The following is a 12,452-nucleotide window of genomic DNA, read 5'->3' on the forward strand; positions in this document are numbered from 1 at the left end:
ATCAAAGAGTCAGTGCTGGGTAGAATGGTCTGGTTCCACCTCATTACCATTCGAATGCAGGTTTGGCTTGTTTGTATTTCTGTAAACCAATCACGTGTCTTGGGCGGGGCTTGCAATAATGACGTTCATTCAAAATAGTGAAAAGAAAATAGTTTTGGTTGAATATTTGCATACAAGGAATCGAGCAGTGTCAATAATCTTCTTCATTGCTTGAGTTGAAATGTTCATTTCGTTCAGTTGCTGCCCGAAGTTGTTGTTTCCCAAAGTAAAGTGGATTTTGAATAACATGTAGATAAAGTCATATTGAGTGTGCAGCCAATGGCGGACTTGCACGTAAAGTCTACTTGCGATAACTCAGACTACTAGCTAGTTGGACAGATAGTTACTAAACACTAGCGAGCATCCAGGTACGTCCAAGACAGTAAAGATGGCAGCAACTGGGCCACGTGAGGCTCAAGAGGTGTGTGAAGGAGGGGGGACCTTGGTACGACTAGTTGCAAATGACACCCATTTCTGAGATATTCTGGCTGCGCTTTTGTCCAGTAAGAGAAGGCGGGAGGATGCCCTATTCATTTTACATCCCATCTCTGCTACCGACCTTGACAGCCTTCAGGACGGTGACTCCCTGGAACATCTCGCTGGGGGAGTGGGGGGACGGCCGCCCTCTGTAGCCGTCACCTTTCAGAGCAGCTGCCTGGGAAATGAGCACAACATCAAGCCACTGACACGACAAACTGACACGCGCAATGGGAAGCACATTCACAAAGGACACAAAGAGACATCGGGAGGTATAAGAGGGCTTCTTGCTGACATGACAAGAGGGTCTTCTCTGAGTCTGCAGGTTTAAAAATAGTGAGCCTCGCTTGCTGGGTGACTCACATTGGAGAGGCGGTGCAGCTCCCTGCACTCGTCATCGGTGATCACACCGTCCAGCAGCACCCGCTGGGAGCCGTTCAGCTGCTTGGACGTCATCGTCACCTTGATGTCGTCGTACACCAGAGCGCCACCTAGAGGGCACAGTGAATAGGTTAACCCCATCATAAAGACAGTCAGAGTTTAGATTAAATATTGCGGTTTAAAATAAATGTGCAGGAACATTTACCCTCTTGTGGTACTATGATCTTGGCCATATCTGTAGAATCCTTCTTCTTCTCCTCAACCAGAGTCTCGATCTCCTTCATCAGGTTTCCTATCTCCTCCGTGATCCTCGCTGCCGTCTCCCTATCGGCCCTGACACACACAGAAAGGTGAGGCCATAACGTCACTTTAAGGGGAAACGGATATTCGTCTTCACACAGAAGCATGTGCCGGTGGTTGTGTTTTAAATCTTACTTCTGTTTGTCTCTCAGTTTTTTAGGCATGATGTCTTCAGGAGTCCACGTGTCCTTAAAACAAAAATGACAATAACGCCACCTGCTTAGTTCATAAATAGTGCAAAACAGGATAACGAATGGTTTATTCACTTACTGGATCTACAAAGGTGATTCCAAAGGCTTCATATCCAAAGTAGAGCAGCTCTTTCTCCAGTATGGACTGCTGCATGTACTCTTTCACCACCTGAGGATTATAGATTTAAAATACATTTTAAAAAAATACAGTCCTTAAATCCATATTTGACCAAAAGCTAATAATCGTACCCCTGATTAAAGACTGTTTTTGAAAACTGAAACCTCTACGACTAGGAACCAAGTGGTTTAAAGGGTTCTTTCACCCCCACAAACCCTCTAATTGGTGCATTTGGATTGTGATCTGCAGCCTCTCATCAGGTCTGAAGCAGCTCCTCGTTGCTTCATGTCATAAAGTTTTATTAGAATATTTTCTTATGATAATCTCAATAAAATGTAAATGGACAAGGCAGGAAATTCCAATCCAGAACTACACATACATGTGTTTTTCTTCTTGCTAATAACTGTATGTTGTTACCAGGAAGACGATCTTTTCATTTTTAATTATGTAATCAAACAGCTTGGCCCTGTAGTTTACAGAATACATTTCAACAGGAGTAAATGGTGCGTTTGTGGTGGACTATTTTTACTTGTGCATTAGTGAACAAAGGAATGAGTGACCCAGTTCCACTACTTGGCCTTCGTTAATAGTGTAAAAACAATGGAGCACTGTGGCACAGGGCAGCATTTAGAGTCTACACAGAAAGTATTTAGCTGTGTTTTAATAGTAAAATGTAAAATGCATGTTTTTCTGTCTGTGTGTGTTCTGAAGCCTGTTTAAAGTATGATTTTAACAAAATGGGGGAAAAAGCAGAAAAAGCAAAAGCCAACAAAACAACAACATTCCACCCCAAACCAGATCAGGAATAAAATGTTAAATAAATCAATAAGACATACAGATGAAGCGATCATAAACAAATGGACCAAAGTCTCCAACATTTGTCTGGTTTTGATGATGGGTCAGTTTCTCCTGTGTTAAAGGAGCCAATAAGAGTGACACTCCTGTATTTATTAAGGCAGATACAGGACAGACAAATGCAGTAAAAAACGTTTTAGCAAATTAAAAGGTTGAAGATTGCCCAAAATAATAAAAAAACAAGTGCGATATGGACTGCTGGGGAATATTTCTGGAGGCAAATGAGTGTATCGGTGATGCAACAGATGTAAGTATTAAGTTGCCGTCATCAAAACTAAAGGCGACGTTTGGTAGAGTTAGTTTATTAGAAACACCCACAGACATGTTAAATATTTTGTTTGTTTTATTAGGAAAAGGATAATAATAATAATAAGAAATTTTATTTTTAATATCATATTTCAAAAACCAAGTTACAAAGTGCTTTAGAATAGAACCAGAGCTTATGATATAAACATGATCAGTTCGGTAAAGCTAAATAAAGAGAGTGTAAAAAAGAGATTTAAAAGATAAGGATGATGTGATCGCCTTTTCCATTATGTGTCATTTGATAGGTTCATGAAATGAAATGAAATGAAATGAAAAATACTTTATTTATCCCAGAAGGGAAATTCAATCTTGTAAAAGCTCTTTTTTTTTTTTTTTTTTTAAATCAATATAACATATATTTATATACAACAATAATAATCATTCAGTCAGTTGGATTTGTTTTTTAAAGATATATGAATGAACATAAAGTTTTTAGCAGCTGAAACCAGCCCTCGACCCTGAAAGCATTTATAAAACAAGCATTGGCTTAAAAAGTGAGTTTAGTTGTAAAAGACAAATATGCTCCAACCAGAATAAAATCACTGAGTCATTGACTTAAATCAATAGGTCTAATGTCCCACTATAATAGTGTATTATAAGGACATTTAAACTAAAAACCTCACCAGCTACTTCTTTAAAAAGCAGAAAATGTGCTTTAGATTAAGATCAGAGATTCTTTTAAATGTCTTTTGTGCCCTTGAGCATATCTGAGTGCTAATGGAGGCCATTTTTCTGCCTGCGCAGGTTGATTTACGGCTGATGGTTATGGATTAAGATAACTCTCTGCTAAAAATAACTGCGCTCACAGTGACATGCTTTGTGTGAAAGCCACTATTAAAGGTGACGGTACTGTACCTGTCTGGCTGATATGGTGGCCGCCTTGTCTTCGCCCAGCACGGCAGAATAATAATTCAGGTTCTGGTTCATCACCTCGTCTTCGGGGTGGAACATCAGGTAGGTCTTAGCGCACTCGATGGCCTGCTCGTATTTCTCACCTGCAGAGAGGGGGACAGAGTACGATGCATATTATCAGGTGTTGTTGTTGCATTTTGGTCCATGAAGATCTACGTTTCCAACCAAGGTGTGTTTCAGTTTTTTTAAAGAAGCATCATCATCATCATCATCATCATCATCATCATCATCATCATCATGTGATAACCGGTTTATGATTCTGTTAAATCTGAAGACAGATCAGTGGAATATTTTTTTTTATCTCTAACTGAAGACTATAGCTCAATATAAAGGAGTCTGTTTTGAAAGTTGACCTTAAAAGGAAGGTTTGAGGCTAATTTATGGGATGTGTTTTGAATCCTGCAGGATGAAGTACAGGACGCTCTAGTTTGCACACTTTTTCTTTTTACTTTAAGTACCTACTGCAGCCGCCTGTACATAGTATTTACTGTTTCATGCAGTCTGCAGTGAACTGAGGCACACATCTCTGTCATAATGATGATCTGTAAACTCAGTCTGTGATGCAAAATGATCTGTCGAATGTGATCTCGGCAGCTTAAGCTTGTGTATCACGCGGCATGCAAGGGGCACAGATGATGTGCAGAAGATTGTGGGTCAGATTGGTCAGATGCTGGCTTCCATGCTGCAAAATCAGCTGGATGTAGTAGAACATCGTGGTACTTTTGGCACACTACATTTGATCCCGTATGTGTCGTGGTATTTCTTTTTTTTTGGGTGTTGCACAGCAAATCTTGTTGTACTGTTGGGTACAATGACAGTAAAGTTTTCTGGCTGACATACTATGTATTACTTAATCTTTATCTCATATACTGTATAGCATAGTAAAATGGATATCTAATATAAAACTGCTGTCTGTCTGTGAGATAATGAAGAAAAAAGATATCACTGCACATACAAGATTTTACATTTTATCTCTTGACTGGAAGAAAACTTGTTTATTATCTTATTGTCTAATCACATTTTGAAATGCAAAAAAACCCAAAAAAATCCATTGGTAACCATGTGTGATAGATGTTTTCATGGTGAACTACTCTCCATCTTATTCCTTCTTCCAATGCTCAATGCTGATTGGTTGTTAGCTATACATCTGAGAAGGTTTTAACCATTTCAGAGTCGTCTGTTCTGTACAGACGTCACACTGATGAAGGCTTGATGGCTTCATAAGAGGCTCTGTGTGTTAAAAAATATATCTGATCATAGCTGAAGCTCACTGTATGTTGATTGTTTTTAAGGGGAGTGAATAAAGGCCCACATTCTGCAGAAAAGGCTGAGACTCACTGTTGTAGTAGGAGAACTGCAGGTAGTTGAAGTGCGAGGGCAAGAAATCCTCAAAGGGCTTGTCTCTGCCGGCGGTGGAGGCCAACTCCACGGAGCAGTGCTGCTTACAGTTCAGCACCTGCATGTAGTGGTCTGATGCACACACACAATCACATTCACACAAATCGTTATCGTAGTAGCACAAAGCATTTCATACAGGGTTCCCAGCAAACCGAGGACGAGCTGCCTCACCAGTCACACTCTGGAACAGGTCTGCGCTGTACTCCATGTAGTTGTATCCGTCGTAGTTGTAGGATCCCTCACACAGAGCTCTGCACTCCTTGTTGGCTGTGAAATACTCCTCCACGGCCGCCTCGAAGTGCTGAGCCGCCAGGCCGAAGGAGTCGTCGCTGTAGTAGCTCTTCCCCGCAAGAAACTCAGCCTGATGAGAGACAGAGAAAGCATCACTGCTGGTGCAATATGATATAAAAATCTTCTGTCAAAATTTAAAGTTAAATTTGTATGAAGTGAATCAGGGAAACAGAGGAGTTCTGATTCCTCTTCATGGTTCTGCAGAGAATCCATCATGTAGCAAAATATCAAAAGATTTCTGAAATAAACTGAACCAAGCCATTGAAATGTGAGCAAAATGAATAAAAACTACAGATAATCAGGCACCTCTAGAGTCTAGCCAAGAGGCAAAGAGAGCTAAAAGGAATCACACATATCAGAGGAGGAGTTTGCTCTCACCATGTTGGGTCTGGCCTCCAAATCTTTGAAGTCCTCTTCCTGTACTCCTGCCATCATCCTGTAGTACTCCAGGTTCTGTCTCATCTCCATGTGATCCGGGTTGGCCAGGAAGAACGTGTTGGCAGCCGCCACTGCCTTGTCCAGCTTATTGATCTGAAAACCACAGAGCTGTTCAGTTCATCTTGTCCAGTTTAACTGGCCTGGAAAAAAGAAGCTCCAAAATCAACGAGTGAAGGCGCTTAAAAAAAAAATTCACCTTTCCATGAATTTGGCAATCAGACCAAGTGAAAATTCTGTATCACAGCACAGGTCTAAACTGCATGCAGTCACTTTAATTGACAGCCACACATTATAGACTGTATTATATAGACAGTCTATACTTTAAAACCAGTCTATGACAAACACAACATACAAACTGTTACTTAGAGTTGTGTGAAGCCCTTTGGGTGAAGCTTTTGGCACATCTCAGCACCAACATTGGTCCAAAAGCACCAAAAAACACAAAACATCTCCCACATTTACTCTGCTCTACAATTTTACATCTTTTGTGAACCCAGATATTCAGAAAAATACAATTTTACTGTGATCAAGACAAAGACTGGAACAGGTCAAATTAACGAGGCTCACTAATAATGATTTAATCCAAGTTTAGACAAAATGTTAACAAGAGCTAAAGTCTAGTTTGTTGCTTCCAGCTGTGTGAAAGAGGTTTTCCTTTGAGTTTATTAAACAGCTGCAGCATCAGACAGCAGCAGGATCCAAAGAGAGAGAGTGGAGCACAGTAAAGTGTATAGAACAGCAGCAGTAATTCATCATTTACTTATAAACTATCTTCAACATGGAGACGGGATCAATCAAACTGCAAATGACATTGTGTACTGTTCAGTAGCTCAGACAAGTGATTCACAGTTTACCAGCTGCAGTTAAAGCATGTGTTGCATAGCAGCGTCCTCAGGTGAGTCCTGAGCTTCATTACAGGTGTTGAAGAGAAGTTTCAGTGACAACAGAAATCCTAAATAAACTTGGTTATTAGTTAGTTGGACTGTGAGATTAGCTGCAGTTAGTTTATATTTCATTATGTATTATATGATGCTCTGTCTAATCCGGGGCTCCGTCCATCACTGTGGTGAGGACGTCTGAATGAAGCTGTAAAGGAATATTAACATAAAAATGACCTTCCTCTACACGACAGACTCACATCCCTTTAACAGAATGATGAAGCCAGTAATGCTGGGTAGCCGATGTCTGCAAACGGCTTATTTCTCATCTGAAAGTCATAGAGCTCAGTTCAAAAACAGAAAAGGGCCATAAAGAGTTCACACAACTAAGAAACAACCACAAAGCCACATATGCAGGATTATCTTTGTAGTGTCTTTAAGTCTGGATATCTTCCTCCTATATTTGCAGAATGTCTTTGACACAATGTCTTATACCTTCCACATCCACTGATTCACACTGTACAGCAGCTCTATAACAATCCAAGACAGCTGGAACTGTTTAGCTGAAAACAAAGAATCACGTTCAATTAGATTTATGCCTAAAAAGTGCTTCACAACAGCAGCAACTGATAGCAGCACTCTGGGCCTTTAAACCGCTGAATCCTGCTCAGAAGCTGACTCCACCTTAAGACGTGGCACGGCTGTCTTGGTTTTGGGGGGTTGGGGCATTTACAGTAGTCGGCTCCACATCAGCTGCAGCTTTAATTAGATTTCTAAGAAGAAAAAGTTTTCCCTGGGCCTGTTTAGCATGCAGCTACAGTAGACTGTACAGGGTGTGATGCAGCAGTGGCTGCAGCCTCCACGTTCACACATGGAGATGTGTTATCTACCTTAAAATAGGCCACTTGTAAGTAATTATAGGGAGTCCTCTTCTTAAACTCCAGCTCCACTTCTTCACCAACTTGATGCAAAGTTGCTGAACCGAGTTTCTCAGTTTCGCAGGAGTTCACACAATCCGCCCGCTTCAGGATTTTCTGGAAGAAGCCCAGGTCCTCCACAGATCCGGCCCCGGGGATGGGAACTCCAAGGCCGGCCAGAGGCTCGCCGAAAGCGCTCTGATTGGCGCAGCTGATCCGGCACTGAGCCTTCACGTTGCGGACCGTAGCTTTGTTCCTGAGAGCCTTCTCCATGTTCAGGATAACCGACAGCCAGTCCCCCTTGTAGTAGGCTTCCACCGCCGTGTCGAAGAGGAAATCACAAGGCTCCAAAACCGAGTTGCTCAGATTGGAGTCGGACGCGCGAAAAGGCGCAACAACGCCGAGAAATACCAGCGCGTAAAGGAGCTCCATGGCGGTGAAAATGTCCGGGCCCTGCAGAGGGACAGAATCCAGGAGCTGAGGCCGAGGAGCCGGCAGAGAGAGGAGTTGTCACTGCTGCTGTCTCCGGCAGGAACTTGTCTGGAGGTGGGGTTTGAGCAGAAGAGCCCCCCGGTACCACCCCCAGACGCATGGAGCAGCCTTCACCTTTCAGCCTATCACTCCCAAACAATCCATCAAACTTTATTTTGAAAATAAAAATAGCAATTTTGAAATAAAATACGGAAACTAACACATCCAAACAAATGGAACCAATAAAATAAATCACAACTTTACAAAAAAATGAGCACAAGTCAAATAATTCAGGCCTTTGTCAGCCTGGTTTGCTGAGGAAGCAGATCAAGTAGACACATTTTCTCATAGACCTCAATACAATCACACTTCTTTTTAGAACAACAGGAGTCCTTAAAGTGCTCAGAATCTGTAAAAGCAGTCAGAGAGCATGTGAGGACACGTTTTGCACAGTGTGAACAAGAATCTTTTCTTGGTATAAATTTGTGTGGAGCCCAAACAAAGTGAACTGTAAGTTAGATAGAGATGTTCCACTCGACTTGAACCACTCATCTACAAATGACAAAAGCAAACAGATCTCAAAAATATGTAATTTATTAAGATTTACATCCCACACAAAACAGCCACATATCTGTTACAGCATCACCATCAGTATGATAAATTCAATTCAATTCAGTGAGGTTTGTTTTAAGATTCTTCTTCTGCATGCTTAAGATAACCACAGAAACCCCCAATGGACCCCAATAACTCTGATGGATATTTGCTTTTTCTGAAGGAACTTCAAGTTCAATTTCCACTGTATAGAATAGAAATATTAACTATTTCGTCACTGGAAAGTAGTTAAAACTGTGCACATTGTGTTCTATTGATTGTCCAGAGTAACAAAGACTGTTTCAGGAAAGCAGAGTTTTTTTTTTAATGTTATGTTTTTTTAATGCTCCACTCACCTCCACTTTATTGGCGGCTTTTCAGAGTTTGGTTTAAATGACACCTATCTAAAGAGTCAGATTCCAGGTCAGACAGTTCTCCTGTTTGTTTTATTTCAGCTGTTTGGGCCGAAACACCTTGTTAAATTAATTTGAAGGGAAAAAAAGTTCAACTGAAGCTGTGTGAACTAACAGAGAACAATAATGAAAGTGTCCAAATGTGCAGGGCTGTAACTAAATACACTACATTGGGAGAACTTTTTATTGACATTATTGATATTATCATTTGTATGTGATTTATGGTCCAGGAAACACTGACATGGCTGGGGTTGAATGATTATGTTTTCACAGATGTTTTATTACGTCAATGATTGGATCAGAAGTAATACCCTCACTGCAAATATTATTGCATTTAGGCAGCAGAAAAGAAAACTGTGCAATAATGCACTTAATAGATTCAAAGGGGGGAAATGTACATATAAACAAAATGATTTCACTGTGAATCTGTGCAGCAGCTCAGAAGAAAAAAAACTTTGGAATAAATAAGCAATTTAATATCACAGTGACACGTCAGAAGGTGTAAATAATCAATGAAGTGTCACCTGCTGTGCCACGTGCGTAAATTGCGCACAGACCGCATCCAGTTTGGATCTTGCTGCTATTAAAACAAAGTCAAAGAAAAGTAAGTGACCTTCACATTTATTTGTTCCCTGCAATAGCGCCTGGAAGTGGGTTTCACGACTTGAACTAACTTGGTCACACGGAGATACAGAAGTTCCTCCTGATTCATTTCTCTTTAATGTTTTCTGGCGACGCTGGGCTGTTCGTGCTGTGCCTGAAACCTTAAACAGTGTTGATAGCGAAATAAAATACACAATTTAAGCGCGTTTTAATAAAAAACGTGACTTACGATTGTCTAAAATCAAACAATCCTAATTAATAAATAAATGTAAATTACAAGGGGTTTTATTTTGGTGTATTTTAAGCAGGCACATTTTTGGACTACTATCATGAGCAAAACGGGGCGGAGATTGAGGACCCCGGCAGCCTCGGTAATTTTAGTTGAATAATAGTTGGTTACAAAACCGGCAGGTGGACCGAGGAGTGGATATATTTGGTAGAGAGAGGAGTTTGTAGGAGAAACAGAAGATGGAGAACATGGACCGGACCGTCAGTTTACCGAACCAGCCCGACAAAACCACCACAGGTAAGAAATAAACAAGTAATGTACCGTAAAACTCATGTCAGACCAGCAGAAGCTAAACTTATGTAACAAAACTCTCCATTCCTGTTGACGCTTGTCTGAAATTAGCCCCGGACATCTCGGTGTTACATTAGTGGTCATTTAATCACGCTGACAGCTAATGTGTGAGTTAGCATTTAGCAGATGGCTGCACTGCATGTGGTGTAAGTCACTGGCTAAGCTGAAGAAGTCATGTTATATCTCAAGCATGGCGTTAGTTTACTGTTTAATAAGCGGAGTTATGGGCTTAAAGATGATAATACTTGCTATACGAAACAGAAAGCCTCCTTTTGCCCCAGAAGTGCTGTAGTGCTGCAACTGGAGCTGCACGATAATGGGAAAGGAACCAAACCAAAACTCGCATGATCTGTTTTTCAACCATTGGGAAAACAAACAAACAAACAAAAAAAAAGCAACTGAGTTTAAACCAGAATACTAGACCAACTCTAGCTGTGTTGGTGATTTAACAACACAACACCTGCACACACTGCTGAGAGAAAACCTGCTTTGAAATAACATCATAATTTAGCTGAAATATTTCCATACAACTGATTTTTACGTTTCCTTTTACCACCAACTTTACAGTGTTTCTCACATGTTGCTGGGTTCATGTGGAGTCTGCATATTAACAAACTCTGTAAATTTAGTAAAGAAAAAGAAAAAAAACCAAAAGCAAATGACCTTTAAATCAGAGTAAATGGATGATAACAAATGGCAAAGTGCTCAGTTCATACTGTGGTTATTACCAGAGGTCCCAGGCTACAAGTTAGAAGAACCAAACACACCTTCATAGTTGTGAGTAAAAAATGAACACAATGTTCTGAGCTGCGTTACTCATTTAGATTTTTTTAAACATTCATATATTATCAAGAGGCCTGACAAAAACTAAAAAAGTCTAGTTTGTGTTGAAAAGGCTGATAACGTTTGTATGACACTTTTTTTTAATGGTAAAAGATCTGACGCAGAAACAGTTGCCAAGAACCCAGATGATTAATAAGTGATTGTTCCATGTGTAAAATAGTGTTAGAAAATAGTGACATGTGCCTATCGAGCTTCCCTAAATCCCCGCTAACATGTTCAGGTTGCTTTTGCAAAACCTGAGACTGGACTTGATTATCATAGATAAACAGGAAAGTGGAAAACACTCACTGGAGGAAAAACAAAACTTAACGATTAATACATTCCTAATGTAAGCTCAAGAGTGCTGGTTGGTTTCAATGTGCCTGAGGAAATGATTAACTATCATGTACAATTAGAGTTAATAGGGGTCCAATCAATGATAAAGTCTTAGTCCTGTTGTTATACAATAACAGTGGACTCAGTAGTGACGGCTGTAGTCGGAGCCGTCAGAGCAGTAGCGTGCTTTCAGCCACATACCTGTGATGTAACTCTACCTGCATGTGTTTTCTCCAGTGACGCTGGTTGAGAGCAGCAGCACTCCCAGTGGCCTGGAACTGGTCAGCTCTTACCAGACCAACAGAGTGGGAGACCCCATGGACCTGGTGGCCCTGGCAGCTCAAGTACAGAAGGTGTGCACAAAGTTGTTTTTTTTTTTTAAATTGTCATTTACTGTCACGTTATTTTCATGTAAAATTGAATCGTCCTGGAATGTTTGTCTTGTGTTTTGCAGGGAGATGATTTCGTAAAAGCCAACGCGTGCAACAGACTGACGGTCATCGCGGATCAGATCAAGTACCTACAAGAACAGGCCCGAAAGGTGAAGAGCATCAACAAAAATGGCAGCGCAGAAGTCTGACAAAATGTGTTTTTTCTATCCTGTTCTTAAACTGTGGTTGTTTCTCTCTTTGTAGGTTTTAGAAGACGCAAAAAGAGATGCGGACCTCCACCATGCTGCCTGTAACATTGTGAAAAAGCCAGGCACCATGTATTACCTCTACGAGCGGCCGTCCGGACAGAAATACTTCTCCATCATCTCTCCTAAGGTTGGTATCACACTGATAACATACAAGCTTGTTCAGCCTCCCTTACTGCTACGTTACTCTGGGAAGGAGTTACAAAATGCAGCATACCTGTTACCCAACATACCCTCAGAGAGAGTCCTGTACTGACCTGTCAGTGCTGGACGTCACGCCGCAGACCTGTTGTTGATGTTCAAAGTCCAGGTGGCGGTTTAGGCTGGATTTGGCTGGTTAGAGTAGCTGCATGTTTTTGGAAATATAAACCTGTTTCTGAATATGAAGGATTCAGATTTTTGAAGAGTAAATGTCAAGGAATTAATCACTTGTAACACAGTACTATGAGGTTTTTTGTTCGTTTGTTTTAGAGTTTTAACCAAATACGAACACAAGTC

General features: G+C 40.8%; 2 protein-coding genes across 2 annotated transcripts in view; one reads left to right on the forward strand and one right to left on the reverse strand.

Moving 5' to 3' along the window:
• Positions 1-8,252, reverse strand: part of LOC103374958 (prolyl 3-hydroxylase 1) — a 13,577-nt gene extending 5,325 nt beyond the window's left edge. The window contains exons 1-10 of the mRNA XM_008305129.1: positions 7,475-8,252; positions 5,647-5,799; positions 5,149-5,338; positions 4,918-5,049; positions 3,523-3,662; positions 1,468-1,557; positions 1,333-1,385; positions 1,103-1,230; positions 880-1,007; positions 599-694 (exon numbers count right to left, since the gene is read on the reverse strand). Of these exons, the coding sequence (XP_008303351.1) occupies positions 599-694; positions 880-1,007; positions 1,103-1,230; positions 1,333-1,385; positions 1,468-1,557; positions 3,523-3,662; positions 4,918-5,049; positions 5,149-5,338; positions 5,647-5,799; positions 7,475-7,933 (1,569 nt within the window). The 5' untranslated portion in view covers positions 7,934-8,252. The remainder of the gene's footprint in view (positions 1-598; positions 695-879; positions 1,008-1,102; positions 1,231-1,332; positions 1,386-1,467; positions 1,558-3,522; positions 3,663-4,917; positions 5,050-5,148; positions 5,339-5,646; positions 5,800-7,474) is intronic.
• A 1,704-nt stretch (positions 8,253-9,956) lies between these two features.
• On the forward strand, positions 9,957-12,225 carry LOC103374959 (uncharacterized protein C1orf50 homolog). Its single transcript, XM_008305130.1, has 4 exons — positions 9,957-10,105; positions 11,555-11,670; positions 11,772-11,858; positions 11,953-12,225. Exons 1-4 carry the CDS (start codon positions 10,048-10,050, stop codon positions 12,208-12,210), a joined length of 519 nt encoding a protein of 172 aa, XP_008303352.1. The 5' UTR covers positions 9,957-10,047; the 3' UTR covers positions 12,211-12,225.
• Positions 12,226-12,452: the final 227 nt, after the last annotated feature.

Source organism: Stegastes partitus, unplaced genomic scaffold (genome assembly GCF_000690725.1).
Source record: "Stegastes partitus isolate 25-593 unplaced genomic scaffold, Stegastes_partitus-1.0.2 Scaffold2413, whole genome shotgun sequence".
Taxonomy (NCBI): Eukaryota; Metazoa; Chordata; class Actinopteri; family Pomacentridae; genus Stegastes; species Stegastes partitus.